This window comes from Salmo salar, chromosome 02 (assembly GCF_965601325.2).
Source record: "Salmo salar chromosome 02, fSalSal1, whole genome shotgun sequence".
Classification (NCBI taxonomy): Eukaryota; Metazoa; Chordata; class Actinopteri; order Salmoniformes; family Salmonidae; genus Salmo; species Salmo salar.
Window position 1 is genome coordinate 37256470 of NC_138292.1, and position 26852 is coordinate 37283321.

General features: G+C 42.1%; 1 protein-coding gene across 2 annotated transcripts in view; it reads right to left on the bottom strand.

Annotated features, from left to right (window-relative positions):
- Nucleotides 1-26852, bottom strand: part of LOC106581894 (ras/Rap GTPase-activating protein SynGAP) — a 111355-nt gene that overhangs the window by 76041 nt on the left and 8462 nt on the right. For both annotated transcript variants that reach the window (XM_082962511.1, XM_082962508.1), the window contains exons 2-3: nt 14266-14402; nt 6284-6389 (exon numbers count right to left, since the gene is read on the bottom strand). In XM_082962511.1, coding sequence (XP_082818637.1) covers nt 6284-6389; nt 14266-14402 — 243 coding nt within the window. The remainder of the gene's footprint in view (nt 1-6283; nt 6390-14265; nt 14403-26852) is intronic.

The window sequence follows — 26852 nt, forward strand, 5'->3', positions numbered from 1 at the left end:
TTACAATGGGGCTTCACTCCATTTCTTAACATGTCATTTCTGTTACCTAGTAATTGATAAATTGATCAGTAATCAGTTATTAAAGGGGGACTATTTTTTGTCAACATTTCAATTACATAGAGGATTCTAAAAGACCCGTCTTGAAAAATGTATCGTAGCTTAGATGTTGATTATAAAAACATTATCTTTAAATCACATTTGCCTAATTTTTCAATAATATACAGCCCCAAGGAATACATATTTACTGTGTAGTAGCACTCTCTACACTGCTGGTTGTTACGCATATTAAAGGGAAGGTTGCACAATATATTTCCACAAATCTAACAATGTAGATTGATGATATTCCATCTTATGCAAAAGTTCTTTATGCAAAAGTTGATGAAAAAAAAAATGACACATATTTTGCAATTTGAATTACATTTATTAGAAACTCCTATACCAACAAAACATTACGGCTTTGACGTCAAGAAGGGAACTGCCTGTTGGTGGCGGCAGTACACACCGAACTGCCTCGTCTTTTTTGCAGGATATCATGGTAGTCAATGTTTGTTTTAGCCATTATACCTGGGTTTACTGCTGCTAGTAGTAGCACTCAGGTTAGCATGGCATTAGCTGTAGCTACAATCGGCCAACAACAGAGTTTTAACCAGTTCGGTTATAGATGTTCAGTGTCTCCTATGATGGTAAAGGTTTATCTTGGTTTTGTGCTAACAGTACGAGAAATGCTGATGTGCTGAACTGCTAATAAGTGATGTGTTTCAAGGCTGGGGGCAAGCCAGGGGTGGAAAAGGGGCTATGCTAAAATAATGCGAGCTGTATTAGTGTTTCTTTTTTAATGAGCTGATAGAGTAAAAAATCACATGATATGGTCAGATGATAAATTGGCTTCATTCAGAAAATATATATTTTTAAACAATAATAGGACTGTATGATATGGGTCTTCACTGTTTTATATGGACTGTGGTTTCACTCCTATTCCTGTAGTGCTCCTCTTCATGTCACATTTCCGAACACTTTTCCGACCTGACTTCGGTCAAATTCGGTTAAAATATACATTTCTCACAAAATACAAATGTAAAGTGATACAGCATGTCGTATTGGGACCTTTAGTTGGAAGGATAATTCTACAATCTTCCCTTTAAGTGAAATATAATTTGATTAGTTGTTCCACATGAAGTAGCTATACGTCATCGCTGTTCCCAGAAGTGTGGGAACAGCGATGTAAAATGTTGCCAGAAAACAGTATTGATTCTAGTGTAGTGAGCACACAATTCCATGAATCATCTCTCTCTCTCTCTCTCTCTCTCTCTGCCCCTTTCCCCAGTGAGTGTTCCCCTGCTCATGTCCACGAACCGCTAAACAAAGCTACAGTAGCGCTCCATTTGTATTCATTCGGAGTTCCAACATTAAGACAGAAAGATGACTCAGCAAATCTCTCCAAAGACAAGCGGCAGCTTTGGGGGTAGATATGCCGTTCCCTCAGTGACAGACTCACAGGCTACCTGTCATCCTGTACTGTTAACTTTATATAGTACTAACGGTCTCACTAAAACAAACAATACTGTTGTTGATACTGCTACAGTACTATGTATGCTTCCTGCTGCAATTAAAACATATTGAAGTGTCCTTTGGTATTCCCATGTGGTAGCAAACAGAGAATAGCATAATTGGGGTTGGCTAATGGGATCGTATTGCATAATGTTGCTGTAGATATTTGGGGTCAACGGAGGCTGAATTGCTCAAAACAAAGATAAATCTGAGTAACAGACTCACTAATCTAATATATAATGCTAGAGAGTACAAACTACGCACATGCATTTGCGGTGGCAGGTAGCCTAGTGGTTAGAGCGTTGGGCCAGTAACTGAAAGGTTGCTAGATCAAATCCCCGAGGTAAAAATCTGTCGTTTTGCCCCTGAACAAGACAGTTTACCGTCATTGTAAATACAAATCTGTTCTCAATTGACTTCTCTAGTTAAATAAAGGTACAATTTAAAAAAAATGCAAGGTAACTGTACTGAGATGTATAGGTTAGTGGTGGTTGCTGGAGTATGCTGCAAACATGAACCACTTCTGGGTTCCACTCTTACCCTGACAGTTGTTTTGGCCCTGGTGGAACCTCAAAGACATTGCATGTTGTTTTAATGAGTTAAAAGGCTGGGGAAAATCCATAATTTATACTGTTATTTATGATTCATTTCCTTAAAGTTATTGGAGGAGAAATTAGTTCAGTTATACACGCTAGTGTTGTACCTTTAACATGGGATGTGGAACAACTCCTATAAATAAAATATCAAAATGACAATGTTGTCCCAGAAGACGGAGAACACAAGTTTATATATGGGGGAAAATACGAACAACACGTTATGTTTTTACATTGAATTTCCATTCAGCCAAAGGCTATCAATCAGATAAGCAGTTAGCTAGCTACATTATGGTTGTGATTTAGCCTGAGGTTAATTCATTCAGATAACATGGATTTCTCTCAATGACTGCGCAGCCGTGGTGAAAGTCAATTTCAAAATGTAACACATTTAATCACATCCAATTTTGATGAGGTTAATAAGAGAGAGAAAAAAATATTTTCCTTCTATTAGCCCAGAATGCACCTCTTTGAATGTTATTGAACGTTATTGCAAGAGACCCAATAGGATCAGGAGAGTGCATTTCAGTGCCAATAAAGATTTAAAAGGATTGTTTCTCTCATTATATTACATAATCAAGTCCCTTCACTGACCTTGCTCTATCAAATCAAATCAAACTTTATTTGTTACATGCGCCAAATATAACAAGTATAGACCTTACCGTGAAATGCTTACTTACAAGCCCTTAACCAACAGTGCAGTTCAAGAAGAGATAAGAAAATATTGACCAAATAAACTAAAGTAAAAATGAAAAAAAGTAACACAATACAATAACGAGGCTATATACAGGGGGTACCGGTACCAAGTCAGTGTGTGGGGGTACAGGTTAATTGAGGTAATTTGTACATGTAGGTAGGGGTGAAGTGACTATGCATAGATAATATGTCAATGTAAATAGCCCGATGGCCATTTGATTAGTTGTTCAGCGGTCTAATGGCTTGGGGGTAGAAGCTGTTCAGGAGCCTTTTGGTCCTAGACTTGGCACCTCGGTACTGCTTGCCATGCAGTAGCAGAAAAAACAGTGTATGACTTGGGTGACTGGAGTCTCTGACAATTTTATGGGCTTTCCTCTGACACCGCCTATTATATAGGTCCTGGATGGCAGGAAGCTTGGCCCCAGTGATGTACTGGGCTGTTCACACTACCCTCTGTATCGCCTTACGGTCAGATGCCGGGCAGTTGCTCTCGATGGTGCAGCTTTTTGAGGATCTGGGGACCCATTCCAGATATTTTCAGTCTCCTGAGGGGGAAAAGGTTTTGTCGTGCCCTCTTCACGACTGTCTTGGTGTGTTTGGACCATGATGGTTCGTTGGTGATGTGGATACCAAGGAACTTAACACTCTCGACCCGCTCCACTACAGCCCCGTCGATGTTAATGGGGGCCTGTTCAGCGTGCCTTTTCCTGTAGTCCACGATCAGCTCCTTTCTCTTGCTCACATTGAGGGATAGTCAATGAACAGCATTCTCACATAGGTGTTATTTTTGTCCAGGTGGGAAAGAGCAGTGTGGAGTGGATCTGTTTGGGCGGTATGCGAATTGGAGTGGGTCTAGGGTATCCGGGAGGATGCTGTTGATGTGAGCCATGACCAACGTTTCAAAGCACTTCATGGCTACCGACGTGAGTGCTACGGGGCGGTAATAATTTAGGCAGGTTACCTTTGCTTCCTTGGCACAGGGACTATGGTGGTCTGCTTGAAACAGCCTGAGTTTCACTTGGTTAACATCTGATATGGTAAACAGGGGTTTTGTGGTAGGTCAGACCTGCTCTTTGAGCTGCCCAAAATGACAAGTAAACACAAATGTAACTTACCCTGCCAGTAAATACACAAACGCCCTACATTACAGAAACAACCCCAGCTACACAGTTTCAATAACTTCCCTTTATGGCTGAATGACTCAGAAACGTGGCATCTAACATTTTGCAGCAGTACACAACATACTACCACTTTTTACTCTATAGTGTTTATAGTTTTCATTATGCATGCTACTGTAATTGCAACAATTCAACATAGCATAGATACAGTACCTCTACCATAATGCAGCAACTGCTATTCAAGCCAGATTCCCTATACTCCACTATTGGTACTACTGCCCCACACAATCTGTCTCCCTATTCATTTTTTTTCTTCATAATTCATTTTTTTTTACCTATTTTTTTTCTCCCCAATTGGTAGTTCCGATCTTGTCTCATCACTGCAACTCCCCAACGGGCTCGGGACAGGCGAATGTCAAGACATGCATCCTTCAAAAAATGACCCGCCAAGCTGTGCTGCTTGAACCCCAGGCTGTAGTGGCACCTCAGCACTGCGATACAGTGCCTTAGATTGCTGCGCCCCTCGGGAGGCCTTTGTCTCCTTATTGTAACTACTGTACCTTATATGTACCTAAATGTGTCCAGGGTACATAGGGTGTTTGAACACCATGGACAGAGGGCCCAACATGGGCTAAAATCCACTAAGATTGGTAGCTGTTTCAGTACCTTGGACAGCTCCGCACAGAGCAAACATTTTGGGTTGGAAGTTCTGTGGATAGGGTTTAGGTTGAAGTTCTAATTACAATAGATATTTGCATAAAACATTTACAGCACACTGCAATTATCTACCAAGATGAATGCCTTAATTGCATGTTGATTGCTCCAACTTTAACCATTTCCGTGCTTTCAAGGTGCAATAGAAGGAAGTGGATGGGGAAGTAGACTAATTGCGTCTGAGTAACTTTCCGTATCCAATCCAAAGAGCGTATTGAAATATCCTATGCGTCCCTAATCATAGATGCAGAGCCAAATGTCTTCATCAGAGATGGCCATTACATCAGGACCCAGCTGGGATTGTTGTCAAGTGTCTTCATTTATCAAAACGATGATAAATGAAAATTCGTTTGAAGTATAGAGACAGTACATAAACACATTTGATGCATACAAATTCAATCTTGTTTTTTTGTAACACAAGAGTAATCTATGACTTGTACTGTATGTGTCCCTGGAATGAAGCACTTAAGTGAGTAGAGGACAACATCGGAAGGTCTATTGGACCTCATCCCCCATAGCAAACAATACTCTATCTCCATCTTGCATATCATTGGACAGTTTAGCCTGTCATTTTGATTCCATACCTTTGTGTCCTATTTTTCTTTTTTGAAGTCTTGTCAAAATTGGATTTTCAAAGATTTTTTTTATACACAGATTTTCACTATCCCATCCAATCCACTTGTATCCAATCTACTCACTTGCTTGTATCCAATCTACTCACTTGCTTGTATCCAATCTACTCTGCTTGTATCCAATCTACTCACTTGCTTGCATCCAAATCTACTCTCACTCTGGGATTATCCCAATGATGATCTCACTAACTTATCTCAGTTCCAAGTTATGCAGTAGGTCACAGTCTTTCTGAAATGGGTCAGTGTGTCACAAGCAGTTCCCTTGACACTGACTCCGTAAATGTGGAATTCTGATGACAGCATGACAGGTTTCTGTTAATCAGCTCATTAATGGGCTGCCTGGGGGGCCTTGGCCGCCTGGGGGGCATCCATCCCATTCAGTATGGGCATCTCCTCAGGATGGATGGGCTCTCACTGCAGATGGTTCTCAATGGAAGGCTGTTGGCTAACATATGTTATACCATAGACATGCTTAGAGTGTGATGACCATCACTCTTCTGGAGTCAGTAGACCTGGACAGTTCATGTCAAATATGGAGGGAGTGGCCTATTGCAGTATCCCCACAAGACTGTTGTGGGGAGAGTTGCCCTATGTGGACGATGGGAGTGTATCAATGCTGAGACGTTGTACAGAGAGGCAGAGTGAGAGATGTGGAGTGAGGCAACGAGGCAGAGACAACGAGTCAGAGAGGCAGTAAGAAAGACAGAATCACAAAATATAAGAAGTAGAGAGGCAGAGAAAGGTAGAGTCAGAAACACAGAACTAGAATGAGTAGAACGGGCCTCCCCATTCAAGTCAATGACGCCATAATGGGTGGACTGGCAACCATTGCGAGGGTCCCCATAAGAGTAAAGCAGGAAGTAATAGCAGGAAGTACAACATTAAATTTGTGTTTTAAGGTCAGAGGTTCCAAGCCCATTCTATTGACTGTATTTCTATCCGAAAGAATTCAGAGAGATAGAAGGGCCCATGGCCTACTCACCCATCTCTGGATGGTGCCTCCCCTCAACAGGAACGCTGACTGTCCTCCGCAGCAGCTTGTTCCTGTGCAACTCGGAGCGCCGCTCGCGCATCAACAAAGGGTGTACCTGCATATGCACAGAGAGACAAGGTCAGGTCAATACGCACAATGCATTAGGCTATATTTTCTGAAGACCATAATGGATACTATCTTGAAATGTATATCACTGAGCAGTAGTGGTGCGTGGGCAAAAATAACTGGGGAAGCCAAGCCAGGAAAAAATCGCCATATTACAACCTACTGGTATGTGTTGTGATAATTACATTGTTTGCTGTATAACCTGTTAGTTCATATGCCTTGACACCGTGATATATAGGCCTAAAGCTGAAAAAATAAGAAGACACAGTGGTTGAATAAATTCAACCACACCATTGTTTCATCACAAAACCAGAGAGCAACCCCTGTCCAGTATAGTCCACAAAGCATTTTGCATGTAACAAACAGTTACATGACCTACAGCATGGTCAAGCAGTTAATGTTTCTGACATTTTTGGACCACTAAACAACTATTGATTTACGGAGAAAAAATGTATGAAATGTTTGAAATGGATGAAATGTATGTATTCACTACTGTAAGTCGCTCTGGATAAGAGCGTCTGCTAAATGACTAAAATGGAAATGGAAATGATTTAGAACCACAGAGAGTTACCGCAAGTCGCAAAGAAAACAGGAGCTGCCTCCACTATTCCAGCACCATTTTAACTTCTACATTTCAACAGAATCAAATCACCTATGCTAATGGTTAGTTGAATACAATGGCAACTAAAAGATTCCAAAAACAATTGAGTCCAGTCAACATAAGCTAAATATGATATGGCTATCCATGGTATAGTACTGATGTGTGTGTGTACTACTTAAGTCGTTTTTTGGGTATCTCTACTTTACTTTACTATTTATAGTTTGGACTACTTTAACTTCACTATATTCCTAAAGAGAATTAGTTTATTTTTACTCCATACATTTTCCCTGACACCCAAAAGCACTCGTTACATTTTGAATGCTTAGCAGGACAGGGAAATGGTCCATTCACACACTTATCAAGAGAACATCCCTGGTCATCCCTACTGCATCTTATCTGGCGGACTCACTAAACACACATTCTTCATTTGTAAATTATGTCTGAGTGTTGGAGTGTGCCCCTGGCTATCTGTAAACGTAAAAAACAAGAACATTTTGCTGTCTGGTTTGCTTAATATAAGGAATTTGTGTGTGTGTGTGCGAATTCAGACCATGAAGGCTTGATTCACGCAGTCTCCTCTGAACAGTTGATGTTGAGATGTGTCTGCTACTTGAACTCTGTGAAGCATTTATTTGGGCTGCAATCTGAGGTGCATTTAACTCTAATGAACTAATCCTCTGCAGCAGAGGTAACTCTGGGTCTTCCTTTCCTGTGGCGGTCCTCATGAGAGCCAGTTTCATCATTGCGCTTGATGGTTTTTACGACTGCACTTGAAGAAACTTTCAAAGTTCTTACATTTTCCGGATAGACTGTCCTTCATGTCTTAATGTAATGATGGACTGTCATTTCTCTTTGCTTATTTGAGTTGTTCTTCCCATACAAAATAGGGCTATCTTCTGTATACCACCCCTACCTTGTCACAACTGATTGTCTCAAACGCATTAAGAAGGAAAGAAAATCCACAAATTAACTTTTAACAAAGCACACCTATTAATTGAAATGCATTCCAGGTGACTACCTCATGAAGCTGGTTGAGAGAATGCCAAGAGCGTGCAAAGCTGTCAAGGCAAAGGGTGGCTACTTTGAAGAATCTCAAATATAAAATATATTTTGATTGAACACTTTTTTGGTTACTACATGATTCCATTTGTGTTATTTCATAGTTTTGTTTTCACTATTATTCTACAATGTAGAAAATAGTACAAATAAAGAAAAACCCTGGAATGAGTAGGTGTGTCCAAACTTTTGACTGGTACTGTATGTGTGTGATGGTCACCGGCTGGTTACATGACCACGTTTAACCGTATGACCAGCTGTAAATTATAGACATGTAGCAGGGCTTCCAGCACAATATGGATGACATAAAAGTGTAATACATACATACACCCACTGCAGGCGACAGTACCCACCCCCCCACCCCCCCAACATACATAACATGCAGTCTACTGCGCTAGACATATCTAGTGGATGCACAGCACAGAGCACAGCACTCCATACAATTCCCCATAGCCCAGTAACCGGAAGACATCTCCCAGCGCTATCGGTGGCAGGATTCGTTTTGTTGACGTTTACCTCTTTTTTAAAGGGTAATCAGGGATACACACACCATAAATCAAGTGTGTATTTGATTATGCTCGTATTTTCCACTTAGTGCATACTAATGAGTATGTTGTGAGATGCATCTTACGCTCAGGACAGATATATTGCTAGTTACGGAATGAGTTCCTGAATGAAAAATGTATTATAAGACACCCAATCTTTATGAGTCCAGCACCCGCATGCATAAAAGCTTGTTTCTTTATCGCCTGCCCTTTTATTTGAGCAATTATATGGACGGAAAGACTTTGCTTTGCTGTTTATATATTTTTTATGATACACTGTGAGCACACTGTTAAATGCGTCAGACCAAATTTTAACATCTGTTTATAACATTCCCATTATTTTTGGTTATTTCTCAATATAATCTAATTTACTTCATTATTGGACCATAACACTCTAGGAATATCCTTCTAACACAGATATACTCTCTAACATGTTAATAATATGAGCCATCTGTCTCCAGAGGGAGCTGGTTAGGACAGTGGCGCTGCAGCTGGGGACCTGACACGGCCTTGGCACCGTCCCTGGTAGGCATGCTCATGAGCGGGCACACAAGGCAGGTTGGCACACAACACTGGCAGACCAGACAGAGGGCATGTGGGGCCCGCACTGACACTCACACAGGGGCAGTGGTCTAGCATTGAAACCTGCAGGGAGCAAGAAAGCATGCTAATTGTCTATAAACGTCTGTAATTGTAACGTAGTATAGCAGTGTTTCCCAATTTCCGTCCTGGAGTTTCTGTCTCTGGGTATTCTGGTTTTTGTATGGGCGAGTCAACAATCCATTTCAGTCAATTGAAAAGTAGATTGAATACTGGCATGCAGACCTTGGCTCCCTTGAGTGTTGTCAGAGATAAGCTCATTCATAAGGTCATTCTAATAGCTAACAAGAAGGTCAATTGTACTGGATTTCGGCATCCAGCAAACTGTAGTCAGAGGTAAGAGTAGGAGCAGAAGTGGCTAAGACTGAAATAGACAGATGACTGTGCTCAGGCACTGCAAGGAGGGGTGGATGGTGGGTTGTGGGTGAGTAGAGGGAGAATGAAAGCCATAGATCTGAGTGAGAGGGAGAGGAGAGGGGGCCTGGCTTGGAGAGTTGAGCAATGCTGCAGGCTGCCTGGACCATATGTCACTACTGGCCCAGCTGTGATGGGTAGGCTGGGTGGGGGATATGGGTGGTGTGTGTGTCTGGGGGGGGGGGTTAATGGAGCGGCAGGTGTGAATCCATTACTTTGTAACGGAGTCGTGATCAAACAGCGGCTGAGTCCACTACCTCTGCCCCCGACACACGCACACACACAGACGCATTCACACACGCATACAAACACACACGCACACACTAGCCTCTGTGTCCCTGGAAGTATGGAAAATGGTTAGGCTGGCCAACACCACTGTCTGTCCTCAAGTCTCTCAATAACATCCTATCACTGACAGATGTTCCCTCGCCTCAGGCATTGGACACAGCTACTGGCATGTGATAAAAATCAAAGAGAAACGTTCAAACAGAGGGATTTTAAGACCATTTTTGGCGTCTTGGAATGACAAAAGAGGGAATTTAGAGAGCTTCCCTAAGTACTAAATCCGACCAAATTCCAAATCAAAGTTGATCTTCATTGTTTGTATGTAAAATTTGAGCATGATGCAGAGCACTGGTGGAAGAGCTGTCCCACTACTCCCCTATGTGGACATTTCCCACAATACCTGCATTCAGTTGTAATGTTAGATAAACTCCATTTAAATGCACTATACACATGCATAGCCAGGAAAATTAATCAAATTGCCTTGATAAAAAGCAAGATTACACTGAGTGTACAAAACATTAGGAATACCTGCTCTTTCCATTATATAGACTGACCAGGTGAATCCAGGTGAAACCTATGATCCCTTATTGATGTCACTTGTTAAATCCACTTCAATCAGTGTAGATGAAGGGGAGGAGACACTTTAAAGAAGGAATTAAGACATGGATTGTGTATGTGTACCATTCAGAGGGTGAATGGACAAGACAACAGATTTGTGCCTTTGAAAGGGTTATAGTAGTAGGTGCCAGGCACACCGGTTTGAGTGTGTCAAGAACTGCAACGCTCGTGGGTTTTTCAGGCTCAATAGTTTCTTGTGTGTATCAAGAATGGTCCACCACCCAAAAGACATACAGCCATCGTCACACAACTTTGGGAAGCATTGGCAACATGGGCCAGCATCCCTGTGGAACGCTTTCGACACTTTGTAAAGTCTATGCCCTGATGAATTGAAGCTGTTCTGAGGGCAAAAGAAGGGTGAAACTCAATATTATGAAGGTGTTCCTAATGTTTTGTACACTCAGTGTATAACCCCTAATATGTATACGGGTGACCTTTAGAAAATGGCTTACTTCAGTTGCGCGTAATGGTTATTCAGATGCCAAAAGGCAGTAAAGCGCTTGTTAAATAACATTACAATTTGCCAATGTATAGTGCATTAAGCCTTCTTATTTGTCAAATGAAGGAGCTTCTTCCTCATGACTCCTTCCATCCATGTGTGCCTTATTATTACATAATTGCCACATCCCCCCTGTTTCCAAATGGGTTCCCAAGGGTAATGCATGTGTAAAAATGCTAACTACTCCTGAGTCATGCTTTATGCAATGTGACAACAGTAGCTACAGGCAAAGCCACCACGGCGCTGCATTGTTGGCTTGGGCGCTAATGAATTAATTTACAGTATCAACACTGCCAAAGCCATTGCAAACATATGGGCAGGGAATGCAACACAATGGCCATGCATTGATACTGAAACAAATCCTGTTCTAATTCCCTTTATTTTGAATTAGCCTAGCAGGCTAATGCTAATTTGATTCAGTAGTAGTGAGAGAGGATACTAACATGCTAGTGCTAGCGCTGTGCTAGCAGGAAACAGTGCCCTCTGATTGCTTGCATAACACTGGGGCACAGTGGGAGGGAGAGCGATGCCTGGGCACATGACTGGAGGACAGGGCACTGGTGCGTGGCGTGTGGTGCACACAGTGCGGGGCTCTGTCACTTCATATCAGTGGCAGCCATCACTGTCGATCCTCTCCTCTCGCTCCCACCACGGGCACAGAGGGCTAACAGCAGCCCACTGGGAAGTGGTCAGGGCTCTTCTACTGTCAATGGCAGTGCAGCATGGCGTTTTTTTGTTAGGGAGTGAAGTTCAGTTGGATTGTGTAGTGTTCACTTTTAAGATTGACTTCTGAGGTGGAAAGTATGCAAGTAGGGGAAGCTACACAAACAAAGTGTTGAACAGAAGGTATAGTGTCTTCTGTACTTGGATGAAAGGGAACACTTAATCTATTAGGCTAATTCAGACTATGCATAAGTCAAGCCTTCAACATCACCAGTTTTCACCACTTGTAGTGTTTACTGAGGTGAATAGAGCACATTTGAAATAGAGGAGCACAGAAGAGCACAATGGTGAAGTGAGATATTTTCACATATTCCTCCAGAGCACTGTTATTCCCTCAAGCAGCCCCTTAGTTGAGACTGAAGAAGTCGCAATGAAGAGAAAAGGGTCTTTTGACAGATGTCATTCACAAAACAAAGTGGCACCTCAATGGAGCTGCCTGGGAAAGAAAGGAGAGAGCACGTCTGTGGGATAGCCAAAGACTACTGTCGAGAGAGACGCGCGCACCGCACGAGGTGAGTGAGAGAGAGAGAGAGAGAGAGAGAGAGAGAGAGAGAGAGAGAGAGAGAGAGAGAGAGAGAGAGACGCGCGCACCGCACGAGGTGAGGAGAGAGAGAGAGAGAGAGAGAGAGAGAGAGAGAGAGAGAGACGCGCGCACCGCACGAGGTGAGTGAGAGAGAGAGAGAGAGAGAGAGAGAGACGCGCGCACCGCACGAGGTGAGTGAGAGAGAGAGAGAGAGAGAGAGAGAGAGAGAGAGAGAGAGAGAGACGCGCGCACCGCACGAGGTGAGTGAGAGAGAGAGAGAGAGAGAGAGAGAGAGAGAGAGAGAGACGCGCGCACCGCACGAGGTGAGTGAGAGAGAGAGAGAGAGAGAGAGAGACGCGCGCACGCACGAGGTGGTGAGAAGAGAGAGAGAGAGAGAGAGAGAGAGAGACGCGCGCACCGCACGAGGTGAGTGAGAGAGAAAGAGAGACGCGCGCACCGCACGAGGTGAGTGAGTGAGAGAGAGAGAGAGAGAGAGAGAGAGAGAGAGAGAGAGAGAAGAGAGAGAGAGACGCGCGCACCGCACGAGGTGAGTGACAGGCATGAATATTTAATCGCCTCTCATCCTCTCTCCGATGTGGTGGCTATCGGCACGTCAGGTCTGTCTCAAATCCATTCATAGCTTCTGCCTCAATTAGACAGGGATAAGCCTTTGATTAATTGACCTGGGCCTTCTTCTCATTACTCCAGAGCTGAAAAGGCCCTTATCTGGATCATAAGGTTCTTTATCCTCCTTCTGAGAGACGAGAATTAAAGATATTGGCAGCTAGCTACCCTGCAAGTACCCCTACAGTACTCCATTACATCATTACATCATCTTTAATAGACTCATACTCTCAATCAAATGTACTATGAACACTGTTATTGTAGTGTAATAGACTTTAAGTGTGTAAGTAAAACCTCTATGTGTTTTAATTGTGTTTTAGGATTCATTTATTGGATATAAATCTGTAAATCTGTCTGCAAGGTCTATATTTAAAAAGAGACCTGTCCAAAGGCGATACAGGTACAAAAGTGAAGGAATAGTACCCCCTTCTGGTCTTAGCTAGCAGGCTGAATCTCTACTTAGTATGATATAGTAAGTAATCTAAGGTATATATATATATATTTTTAATTAGCAATAAACAGTCAGGTTGAAAAAGTCCCGTATTCCTAAAGTGTCTCAGAGTAGGAGTGCTGATCTAGAATCTGGTCCCACCTGGTCATGTAATCGTGTTATGTCTGTTATGATCTAAAATATATACTGATCCTAGATCAGCACTCAGATGGGAAAGGGGATACCTAGTCAGTTGCACAACGGAATGCATTCAACCAAAATATGTATTTTGATGGCTCGGGGATTCAAACCAGCGACCTTTCGGTTACTGGGCCCAATGCCCATCTTAGCCAGACGTGACCTACTTGTATAGAGGCGTACTGGTGCCAAAGTTGTTTGCCACAAAATTGTAAGCTAACAATAGTTGCAGGACTGGACCTCTCATAAGCAAGCCTTAGGCGACAGTGTCCCAGGACACCTGCCTTGAGTGTATAATATGAACCCTGGCCTCTTTCAGGTCCAACATGTACATGAGATACTGTGTTAAATCTAGGACCCCGGTCCAGAGCTTTTCCTAGTCAGGTCATGTGGTCAGGAAAACCTCAGGCAATTAAAACAGTGCTTATTGGCAATGTAATGTACTCAGCATACCATGTAATGTCAGGTCATGTCAAATAAAGTTACACGCCTAAAGGGTCAATTGTGGTGATATCCTTTTTTGGATATGTCATTCTTTATTAAACTTTGTGGCTTTAGAAACTGTCATGGCAGTGTTGTAGACACTCATGCCATGTCAAACAACCCAGTCTAATACAGGATGGATACAGCAATGTGAGCCATAGAATAGATAGAAATATTACTCCTAGAACGGTATTCCCCTTTCAAGTCAATGGGTGGGTGATGGGTGGGATTGTATTTCTATAGTGTGTGCAGCAGTAGGTAAGTACCTCCTCCTGGTCCAACATGTAGAGCTGATTTCCGGAGATCACACAGAGACGGGGGTTCCAGTCGGGGCGGTCGTAGGAGGGAGCGGCAAAGGAAGGGGCATGGGGGCGATAGGAGGGGGGGACGGCACACCTCGCATCTGGGGAGGAGAGAGAACAAGGGGAGAGGGACAGAGAGAGGGGAGAGGGGTCAGTCAGGGTAACTCGACGGTGGAGGACATGCCAGAACATGCCCGTCGTCAGATGGTTGATGTTAACTTGTTTATGTTTGCAAGCTGTTACGTCCGCATCAGTTGAATTCAAAGCACTGAAAATGCAATGTGACTTCTTCACATGTTGTCCACATTTCGCGCATAACAACAATGCTCAATGAAAGAAGTGGACAGACTCATCTAGGACTGGTCCATTACGCAGTAAATAACTCCCCAATCAATGCACTCATTCAGAGAAAATAACACACTTTCTACAGAGTTGAATTATTATTACGATTTGTAACCATAGCCTAAAATGTAGATAAAAGGATTGGATGAAAGGGTCTGCTACACCAGAGGTTCCCAAAATGGGGTCTGCGGAAGAGGTACTGCCGTGCCCAGATCTCTAAATATGTATAAAATAAATAATAACTTTTTTTTAATGAATATTGTTACAATAACTGATGAAACACATTTTGGCCAAGGGATTCGTTTAGAGGGTCTAATACAATAAAATGTCATTATTATTAATCTACAATGTAGGTTCTTACTAACCATGGGCATCAAGGCCTGGGAGGCTCACAGGGATATCCACCAATTATTCATTTTTCAACTCAATACTTCTTTGTTTTGAACATGAATGTTCTTTAATGTAATCTTTAAAACTGCAAAGTTTTCTCTCTGCCTATGATATAAAAAAAAATGAATTGCATGAAATTCGCTTGAAAACGGAAAAAATATATCTTCGATGCCAAGAGGCGGGCTATTTAAATGTTCTTTCCCTGGGGCCGAGACTTGGTTCGGCCAGCCATGCACTGCAGACAGCACAGTAAAACGTCTCCTTTTATGCCATTTTTATCGCACCGCGAGTTGTGTTATGATTATAAGGCGGTCCTTAATGAATTTGCTATCACAAAAGGGGTCCCCGGACCCAGAAAGTTCAGAAAACCCTGTGCTATATGACCATATCTTCATACTACATCGCTAATTCCATCAGTTTCATAATCCCTCTGGCCTGGACACGCCTTTGTTCGTCCCCAGGTTCCCCCTCTGACCAGACGGCCGTAACAAACAGGCAGCTCTTCAGATAGACCCTGGGTCCTGAAGCAGAAGGGCCGTGGCATGAAACAGAGCAAAATAAGCTTTGTGATCCACTACAACTGCTGAAGTCAATTAGCCAAGCTCTGGCTTCAGTCAGCATGATGCTAGGTCACACAGAAATAACCAGGGCATGGCTGTTTGTCTTTTTCACTATCTTTCGTAGTCTCCACTTCCTAGTGTGTCTCTCTATCACTCCTACTCACTCTGCCCATCCATCTGCTTCTCCTTCTCTCATCTGTCTCCATCACTTCATGTCTTTCTCGTATTGACCTTCCTATTCGTCTTTCCTCCAGTCTCTTTCCATGTTCCCCTCTTTCATATTTCTTTCTCTTTTCCCTCTAAGTTATGTCAGGGGCTATGTTAATGTTTTCATCAAAACACTTTTGATATCTCTTTCCTTCGCCTCGTTTTTACATTTCAACCAGAATGTTAAGCAAACATCTCAACGCTATTCTCACTCCAGACAGCCTTATGTTGTGAATTCACAGACGCCCCCAACAAGGCCGGAAACAAGCCCTCAACGAGAGGTTAGCCAAAGTGACATTCCCCACTCCTCACACCAAGACTGTTTTCACAATTCACACCAATCATATCTGCAGATTGTACAAGTCCCAGAGTCAAACCCTCTAACACACTTTATTTAACCCTTACCCATACATCTTGTAGATGGTACAAACAATGGCTATCTAGTGTCTACTTTTTCACTTTCCAGACAGCACACTTTAACCCTTTGCATATTTCCCCATGTTTGAGAAAGGAAGGCCCCTGCAGGTTGAATGATGTAACAGGCCCTGACTCGGCTGAGACACGGCATCGTCGGCACACTCACAGCAGCGTGCCATGCTGTCCATTTGACACTATGCCAAAAACAGAGCCACTCCGACCCTGAAAATAGGCCTACTTCAGCCAAACAACCCTGTCAGAACCTTCATTTTACAATAAAAGCTTTCTCAAATATTTACTGTATTCACAATCCTACCAAGTAGGAAGGCAAGCACAAAAGGCAATCTGTCTAATTGTAGCGAATACAGCTGAGTTTATGTTTTATATTCAAGTTTAATTATGAATAAAGCTGCTTTTGAAATATAAATGAGTTGCTAAACAAGCAAAGCTTATTAAGGGGATCACAGTGGTGGAATCCAAGGTATGATTCATTGTACGATATGAAGAGAGATTACATAACCTTGATTTCAACCTCTAAGTCACTTTTCACTCATGGACTCACAGTCACAGTGGCTATTGTGACTGAGCCCCCTAGGGGTTTTCATATACACTCACATATCATTAAGAATTTGACCAAATCACAAAATATAGGCCGTGAATATAGGCCAGGGCATGGAGGGATCTTTATATACAGTACCAGTCAAAAGTTTGGACACACCTGCTCATTCAAGGGTTTTTCTTTATTTTTACTATTTTCTACATTGTAGAATAATAGTGAAGACATCAAAACTATGAAATAACACATATGGAATCATGTAGTAAACCAACAATATATTTGGGATTTGAGATTCATCGAAGTAGCCACCCTTTGCCTTAATGACAGCTTTGCATACTCTTGGCATTCCCTCAACCAGCATCATGAGGTAGTCACCTGGAATGCATTTCAATTAACAGTTGTGCTTTGATAAAAGTTAATTTGTGGAATTTCTTTCCTTCTTAATGTGTTGTGTTGTGACAAGATAGGTGTGGTATACAGAAGATAGCCCTATTTGGTAAAAGACCAAGTCCATATTATGGCAAGAACAGCCCAAATAAACAAAGAGAAACGACAGTCCATTACTTTAAGACATGAAGGTCAGTCAATGCGGAAAATTTCAAGAACTTCAACCATCAAGCGCTATGATGAAACTGGCTCTCATGAGGACCGCCACAGGAAAGTAAGACCCAGAGTTACCTCTGCTGCAGAGGATAAGTTCATTAGAGTTCACTGCACCTCAGATTGCAGCCCAATAAATGCTTCACGGAGTTCAAGTAACAGACACATCTCAACATCAACTGTTCAGAGGAGACTGCGTGAATCCGGCCTTCATGGTCGAATTGCTGCAAAGAAATCACTACTAAAGGACACCAATGAGAAAAAGAGACTTGCTTAGGCCAAGAAACAAGAGCAATGGGTGGTAGACCGGCAGAAATCTGTCCTTTGGTCTGATGAGTCCAAATTTGAGATTTTTGGTTCCAACCGCCGTGTCTTTGTGAGACGCAGAGTAGGTGAAGAGATGATCTCTGCATGTGTGTTTCGCACTGTGAAGCATGGAGGAGGAGGTGTGATAGTGTGGGGGTGCTTTGCTTGTGACACTGTCAGTGATATATTTAGAATTCAAGGCACACTTAACCAGCATGGCTACCACAGCATTCTGCAGCGATATGCCATCCCATCTGGTTTGCGTTTAGTGGGACTATGATTTGTTTTTCAACAGGACAATAACCCAACACACCTCCAGGCTGTGACTATTTTTGATTTGTTTAACACTTTTTTGGTTACTACATGATTCCATATGTGTTATTTCATTGTTAAGATGTCTTCACTATTATTCTACAATGTAGAAATAGTAAAAAATAAAGAAAAACCCATGAATGAGTAGGTGTGCCCAAACTTTTGACTGGTACTGTATATATACAGTTGAAGTCAGAAGTTTACATACACCTTAGCCAAATACATTTAAACTCAGTTTTTCACAATTCCTGACATTTAATCCTAGTAAAAATTCCCTGTCTTAGGTCAGTTAGGATCACCACTTTATTTTAAGAATGTGAAATATCAGAATAATAGTAGAGAAATTTTTTTATTTCAGCTTTTATTTCTTTCATCACATTCCCAGTGGGTCAGAAGTTTACATACACTCAATTAGTATTTGGTAGCATTGGCTTTAAATTGTTTAATTGGGGTCAAACGTTTTGGGTAGCCTTCCACAAGCTTCCCACAATAAATTGGATGAATTTTGGGCCATTCTTCCTGACATAGCTGGTGTAACTGAGTCAGGTTTGTAGGCCTCCTTGCTCGCACACACTTTTTCAGTTCTGCCCACAGATTTTCTATTGGGTTGAGGTCAGAGCTTTGTCATGGCCACTCCAATACCTTGACTTTGTTGTCCTTAAGCCATTTTGCCACAACTTTGGAAGTATGCTTGGGGTCATTGTCCATTTGGAAGACCCATTTGCGACCAAGCTTTAACTTCCTGATTGATGTCTTGAGATGCTGCTTCAATATATCCACATAACTTTCCTCCTCATGGAGCCATCTATTTTGTGAAGTGCACCAGTCCCTCCTGCAGCAAAACACCTCCACAACATGATGCTGCCACCCCCGTGCTTCACGGTTGGGATGGTGTTCTTCGGCTTGCAAGCCTCCCCCTTTTTCCTCCAAAAATAACGATGGTAATTATGGCCAAACAGTTCTATTTTTGTTTCATCAGACCAGAGGACATTTCTCCAAAAAGTACGATCTTTGTCCCCATGTGTAGTTGCAAACCGTAATCTGGCTTTTTTATGGCGGTTTTGGAGCAGTGGCTTCTTCCTTGCTGAGCGGTCTTTCAGGTTATGTCGATATAGGACTTGTTTTACTGTGGATATAGATACTTTTGTACCTGTTTCCTCCAGCATCTTCACAAGGTCCTTTGCTGTTGTTCTCGGATTGATTTGCACTTTTCGCACCAAACTACGTTCATCTCTAGGAGACAGAATGCGTCTCCTTCCTGAGCGGTATGACGGCTGAGTGGTCCCATGGTGTTTATACTTGCGTACTATTGTTTGTACAGATGAATGTGGTACCTTTAGGCATTTGGAAATTGCTCCCAAGGATGAACCAGACTTGTGGAGGTCTACAATTTTTTTTCTGAGGTCTTGGCTGATTTCTTTTGATTTTCCTATGATGTCAAGCAAAGAGGCACTGAGTTTGAAGGTAGGCCTTCAAATACATCGATAGGTACACCTCCAATTGACTCAAATGATGTCAATTAGTCTATCAGAAGCTTCTAAAGCCATGACATAATTTTCTGGAATTTTCCAAGCTGTTTAAAGGCACAGTCAACTTAGTGTATGTAAACTTCTGACCCACTGGAATTGTGATACAGTGAAATAATCTGTCTGTAAACAATTGTTGGAAAAATTACTTGTGTCATGCACAAAGTAGTTGTCCTAACTGACTTGCCAAAACTATAGTTTGTTAACAAGAAATATGTGGAGTGGTTGAAAAATGAGTTTTAATGACTCCAACCTAGGTGTATATGAAAACCTCTGACTTCAGCTGTATATATATATATATATATATATATATATATATATATATATATATATATATATATATATATATATACAGCTGAAGTCTGAAGTTTTCATATACACTCAGGTTGGAGTCATTAAACACATGTATATATATATATATATATATATATATATATATATATATATATATATATTTAAATGTTTATCATTTCTGAGAATGGCATGGAGAAAATGTACAGACCATATCATCCTGTCCTGAATGATGTACCTCCTTGTACATGGATGTTCCCTTGTTTAGCTGTTGAAGTGTTACTTTTTACATTCACAATATCAACGTTTTCATGTGGAAAGTAGAAAGAGCTGGTGTCGGAAAATGTTTGTGTATTGAGATTGAGACTAATACAGTATATCAATTCAATCATCATTATGAGCATGTCAATCACCATCATCTTTACTGCAGACGACATATAGCCTAAATCCCAAGGCCCAGGAATCCCAAGGCCCAGGAGTGTGACACTAGTTCCCCTCTTTCAGAGACACATTGGACAAGGAGAGAGAAAGCCTTTGACGATAAACCTTATAGACCTACAGCAGCATACCTAATGAAAGTCACAATGTTGTGGATCCACTGGGGATATCGTTGACTCATTCCCATAATATGTGCTCCAGCTACAGTCTGTACCTCCACCTTCATTCCTCATCATCTGAAAAACCTTGGAGGGAATTTCAATGAAGTAGAAGCTAAAATGCGTGTAGGGTACGGTGTGTGCGGTCCAATCTAGGTGGGCTAGTTCTGTGTTATAAATATTAAAAAAAACAGCGTATTCACATTCTCTTGTTAACGGTCTCAGAATGTGCTGAGGTCTGTCTCTGTGGGCACGTAACGCTATTCTTTTCTGCCTTCCTTTGCAGTTTGCCAAGGAGCCGAGCAGCCGTCAGATGACTGGTCAGCTTTATTCAACGCTGTCGTTACTGAACCCGACAGGGGTAATGTTCATTTATACACATCACTAAGCTCTAAAACAGCGCTAAAAATAAACATGCAATATCCTCAGGTCGCCCGGGTCGGGCAACGTACCGACGCCAGTGTGGCCTCGTTGGTTACTTTCAAGGCAAAGAAGCACAATGTACTGTACAGTATGTACACATTTTATACATTACTTGGTGCCCACGTAGCATTTATATCACATCATTCGGAATCAATAGGGGTATCCTACCTTTCCATATTCTATGAATGCTTTTGGAATTATTGCCCAGATTTGATGTATTTATGAAAATATGCCCTGGTCTGCAATGGTGCTCTTTAATACGCTGATTCAGGGCATTTAGTACATGGCCATCAGTGTCATGAGAGATGTCAAATGTCAGGGATGTGTCACAATGGGCCTCAATGAAGAGGTGAACACAGAGGTCCGCACTACACTGACACCGCACAGTCCTGTGTGTGTGTGTGTGTGTGTGTGTGTGTCTGTCTGTGTGTATTCTCACCTATCAGATCATTCACTCAGCCCTTGTCTGGCACAGCAGGGCTCCCCACTACCGCGCATTTGTCCACACGGCGTCACTGTTGCTGCACTTTACGTGTGAATCCGCCCCCAACTCCACACACAGGAAACAAGGTTACTGCCCAAGAGATGTCACTTCCGAAACACCCACTCTTGCTCGCTCGCGCTCTTTCCCTCACGCCCCCAGCCTATTGCCATGACAACCGAGAAAAGAATAGAATATAAGTGAGTGTTAAAGAGACAGATGATCAGAGACAAGGAGAAAGTGAGGAAGAGATGGAGGGAAAGGGAAAGATTGAGAGGGAGAATAGTAGAAGAGGGGAGACAGCAGGGAACGAGATGGACAGGGGGAGAGAGGAGTAGACAGGGAGAAAATGAGTGGGAGGAGGGAAGGATGGACGATAGGAGAGATAGAAAGAAGGGGAAGAGGAGGGAAGCGATGGGATGAGCTGGGGATAGGAAGAGAGGAGAGGTGAAGAACTGGGGATGCTGAGAAGAAGGAGAGAGATAAATGAAGTGATGAGAGAGGGAAAAAGGGAAGGAGGATACTTTTTTGGGAAAAGGGAGCCCACATCTTGTTCCCATAGCAACCCAGCCATCCATGAAAAACGGACTTGTTCCTCCCTCTCGCTCTCTCTCTGATGCGCATGCGCACATCTTTTCTGTCCATCTATCTATCTACACACTATAGACATAAGTTGGTGGTGAGCAATACTGTATATGGGTAAAAGTATCCTTATACGGTTGTGTAAAATACATCAATGGATATCGCAGTCCAATACTTTAAATACTGTTACTGTAAGACAACATAAGATGAGGAAACAAGATCTATATATTCATAAGCAAGCCGTCTGCTTGAATATATGGCGGTAATAAAATCGAATTATAATATTTAAAGGTGAAATCAATGTTCCGATCATCCTATTATGAATCAGAATTAAATTTAACTTTCCCACAAACTCCCTGGCAGCCTCCCTCCATCTCCCCACCATCTATTGCTCCCCTCTCCCTTCCACCCATCTGTCTCTTAGTCCCCCACATCCACAGCCCATTTCTCTCTCTCTCTCTCTTCCTCACTCTCTCTCACACATTTATCTCCTACTGTCCCCCATCTCTCACTCTACCTGTCTCCCTTTCACTTCTCTCATGCTCTCCTCCCTCCCTCTCGTTACCACCGTCTCTCTCACTGCCACACATCTCTCTCTCTCTCTCTCTCTCTCTCTCTCTCTCTCTCTCTCTCTCTCTCTCACTCTCTCTCCATTCCCATCCCTCCTCCAGGATGCTAGAGCAGTGGGGTGGAATGACTGCACTGCCAGTAACAGAGTTGGGTTGGCTTATTAGAGTGTACAGTATCACTCTCTCTCTCTCCTTTCCCTTCTCTTGACTATTCCACGGGGCTACACAGCAATCCACCAAGTTGTGCTGCAAAACTCTCTTTACTTAGGGCTTGAATAACATCTATAGGAAATGAGATGCAGGATTGCTTTGTCTGCTAACCCTTCATGGTGATGTGCTGTTCCGCCCTGTCAACCTGTGTGAAGGTGATATTCAATGTGCTGAGTATAGAGAAAATATAAATGAATGGGACTCGTGTGTGTGTGTGTGTGCGTGTGTGTGTGTGTGTGTGTGTGTGTGTGTGTGTGTGTGTGTGTGTGTGTGTGTGTGTGTGTGTGTGTGTGTGTGTGTGTGTGTGTGTGTGTGTGTGTGTGTGTGTGTGTGTGTGTGTGTGTTGTGTTGTGTGTGTGAATTACTGTGAATGCAAAACCACAGTGATCCACATTCACAGGTAACAATGCTGCTGTATTTATTTGCACACGTCTATCATCTATCATGATGTGTTCTCCCGTCTCCCTCTCTCTCTCTCTGTTTGTATATCCTGTCTCATGTCACCATGTGGGGGGTGCTCCATTGAGAGAAAGCAGGTCAAGCCTTTGGTCCTCAGAGATAAATAATAATTATAGTGATCTGTCCTCAATCCAGAGATAGACTAAGAACTGTGTCATTGTTATATTACCCAAAATGGCAATCTATCAAACTCCTACACAGCTTAACTCATCTCGTCTGACAGACAGAGGAGTGACGGGGAGTCTGACTGGGAGGCCCTCTGTTGCCCTGGGTGGAATTATGAAAGAACCATCTGATTGAGAGAAAGCCAGAGGTGTCTTGGATCAGAGGTATCTGGGGTATTTCATGGCACCGTTTTGCCTCCTTGATTTTGACAGATCAACGCAATGATGTCTGAGTAGGAATCAACAGAGACCATCTAAATGGATTTTAGTTATGGGTTTTCTGCTTTCACTTCATCACCAAGATGTCTGTTATGTTCAGTGGGTGTCTGAAATGATTCACACCCTTGATAAAGATGAGCAAAAATTACTGCACAAAATAAATAACTAAAATACTGAAAAGGGAAATTAGATTGTTTTATACTAATACAATTGTTCAAAGAAATATATTTTGTTTAACAAGTAATAAAAAACAATCTCAAAAAGGTAGGGGTCAAATTATCGACACCCCTGTTTTCAATACCTTTCAATACCTCACCTTGCGAGGAAAATGGCACTGCCTTTTTCAAAAATGATTTATTAGATTGGCAAACACAATGAGAGATTTTAGACCATTCCTCCATTCAGAATCTTTCCAGATCTGATATCTTTCTCTGCGCTTATGGACTGCCCTCTTCAATTCAAACCACAGGTTTTCAATGGGGGTCATGTCCGGAAACTGATTTTGTTGATTTAGATTTTGTGATCAATTAACAATTCCTTTGTGGATTTTGATGTGTGCTTGGGGTTATTGTTTTGCTGTAAGATCGACTTCCTGGAATATCCAATTGCAGCCAAGTTTCAGCCTCCTGGCAGAAGCAATCAGGCTGAAATGTCCTGGTACTGAGTGAAGTTCATGATGCCTTGAGACAATTGAGAAATGGATTGTCTAAGTGTGCCATTCAGAGGTTGAATGGGCAAGACAAAAGATTTAAGTGCCTTTGAACGGGGTATGGTAGTAGGTGCCTGGTGCACCGGTTTTCCTGTGAATATCAAGAATGGGCAACCACTCAAAGGACATCCAGTCAACTTTGCACAACTGTAGGAAGCATTGGAGTCAACATGGTCCAGCCCAGTGGAACGCTTTCGACACCTTGTATAGTCCATGCCACGACGAATTAAGACTATTATGAGGGCAAAGGGGGTGCAACTCAATATTAGGAAAGTGTTCCTAATGTTTGTACACGCAGTGTATATAATTCAATATCTTTTCTCCATGCTTTCTATCTGGTTTTGGTCATTTAAGTTGACACTGAAACTGTTTTTCTATCCAATAAATTACCACTTAGACAGCCCACCTAAGAATTTTCTATACAAAAAACGTATGTCATTTTCTCCAATGACTGTAATTTCCTCCATAATAAAGGGATAGTTCGAGATTTTTGCAATGAAGCCTTTTATATACTTCCTTAGAGTCGGATGAACAGGAACAGCTAGCATGCTAACTGTTCCTGTAGACTTCCAGTCATTGCACTTTTTTCATGCTGGACGCAGAAACATAAAAATGGTACGCACAATGGTATTCTGCTGCAGCTAGCGAAAATTCACAAAAGAATAATTTTTCACATAAAAAAATCCCCAAAAGTATTTTCTCCCAAAAATATATTTAAAAAAATTGCAGACCCCCTGCAGCACCTCTACGGACCCTAGTTTGAAACCCCATGAATTAAGAAACAGCACAGAGCTCACCTCAGGGTTTTCTACAGTGCCCACGCTAACATATTAACACGAATGGACATATGCCTTCCATGGCAAAAAAACGTCCTAATCTCAGCAGGATCTACTAGCAGCAGGCTACCAGAACAGAGCAGCCCCTACTGCCAGATGCTATTTACTAATATAATTACTTTGAATTAGGTTTTAAATGAGAAGTGTAAGGGATCAGATAGTAAGACAAACCCTAACTGAGTCCCAGACACTCTTAGACTTGTCTGTGCATCTTACCACATGTTATCTCATCCCTTTTTTGCACTAAAACAAATACAGTAAAATTTGTACTTGGGCATCCAAGACCACTCTATGTGTGTGAATTGCCTATTTCAGGTAAAAACACTGCAATACCTTCATTCATTATGTAAGTCAGCTTTTCTTATTTTTGTGTGTTCTCCTCATCTTTCTCCGCATGTTCAAGTGTTCCTACATTCAGAGGGAGCAATGACATCTATATCACCCCAATTACCTTACACAACCCCTTCCGCTGACTGAACCAATCAGATCACTCAATCGACACAAATGGTTATACAATTTCCTGTGTCATCATGGTATCAGTGGTCATGTCGTGACACATTTGCTGTCTGGGTGACAGTAGCTGTACAGAAGCTACTGATCTGAAAGGACAAGAAAAAGGACTTGAGCAGGCAAGATTAACTTCTGTATCTGCACCAATCAAATGCATGCCAAATACAGAACTTTGTGCTCCATAAAGTAGTCTCCCCCTGTTTCATTCAAGAATAAACCTTTTTTTCCAATCAAAAAACTTTAGTGACTTGGATAACTGATCTCAATTGTATATTCCCCCAAAAACATCATTCAGATATGTATCTGGTCACCATGACTGCGACTTCAAACAGGTATATGAGCTATTCTTTATCGTTGTTAAAGTCCCTTATGCCCGAGGTCTACAAAATATGAGTCATTTAACTTTATCTCCCCTTTGATCAAGTTGCACAAATATATAGTTGTGTGCTTTCTCTCTTTTTCACTCTCTCATGTGAAAAAGGTCAACTGTAGAACCAAATAAACCAAACTTGTTTGAACAGATAAGCTGTTGCAGAGCACTGATACTCTACCTCTGCATTCAGCACCACTGAAGTGGACAGCGACTGAATCGGTATTCTGAAGTTCAGCCCCACATGTCAGTGGAAAGTGACTGTGTATAGTCTATGTCAGTGTGGAATGATGGTAAGGCCATTATACTTTAACCTAGAAAGGAAACTATACTGAACAAAACATGAAACAATCAATTCCCTAATCTATGGAATTCACATGACTGGGAACAGAGATATGCATCTCTTGTCACAGATACCTTAAAGAAAAGGAAGTGGAGTGGATAAGAAAACCAGTCAGTATCTGGTGTGACCACCATTTGTCTCATGCAGCCGTTTGCCTCATGCAGACGTAATGCCAAATTCTCTAAAATGACATTGGAGGCGGCTTATGTTAGAGAAATTAACATTCAATTCTCTGGCAGCAGCTCTGGTGGACATTCCTGCAGTCAGCATACCAATTGCAGGCTCTCTCAAAACTTGAGATATCTGTGGCATTGTGTTGGGTGACAAAATTGCACATTTTAGAGTGGCCTTTTATTGTCCCCAGCACAAAGTGCACCTGTGTAATGATCATGCTGTTTAATCAGCTTCTTGATATGCCACACCTGTCAGATGGATGGATTATCTTGGCAAAAGAGAAATGTTCACTAACAGGGATATAAACAAATTTGTGCACACAATTAGCTTTTGTGCATATGGAAAATGGGATATTTTATTTCAGCTCATGAAACATGGGACAAACACTTTACATGTTGC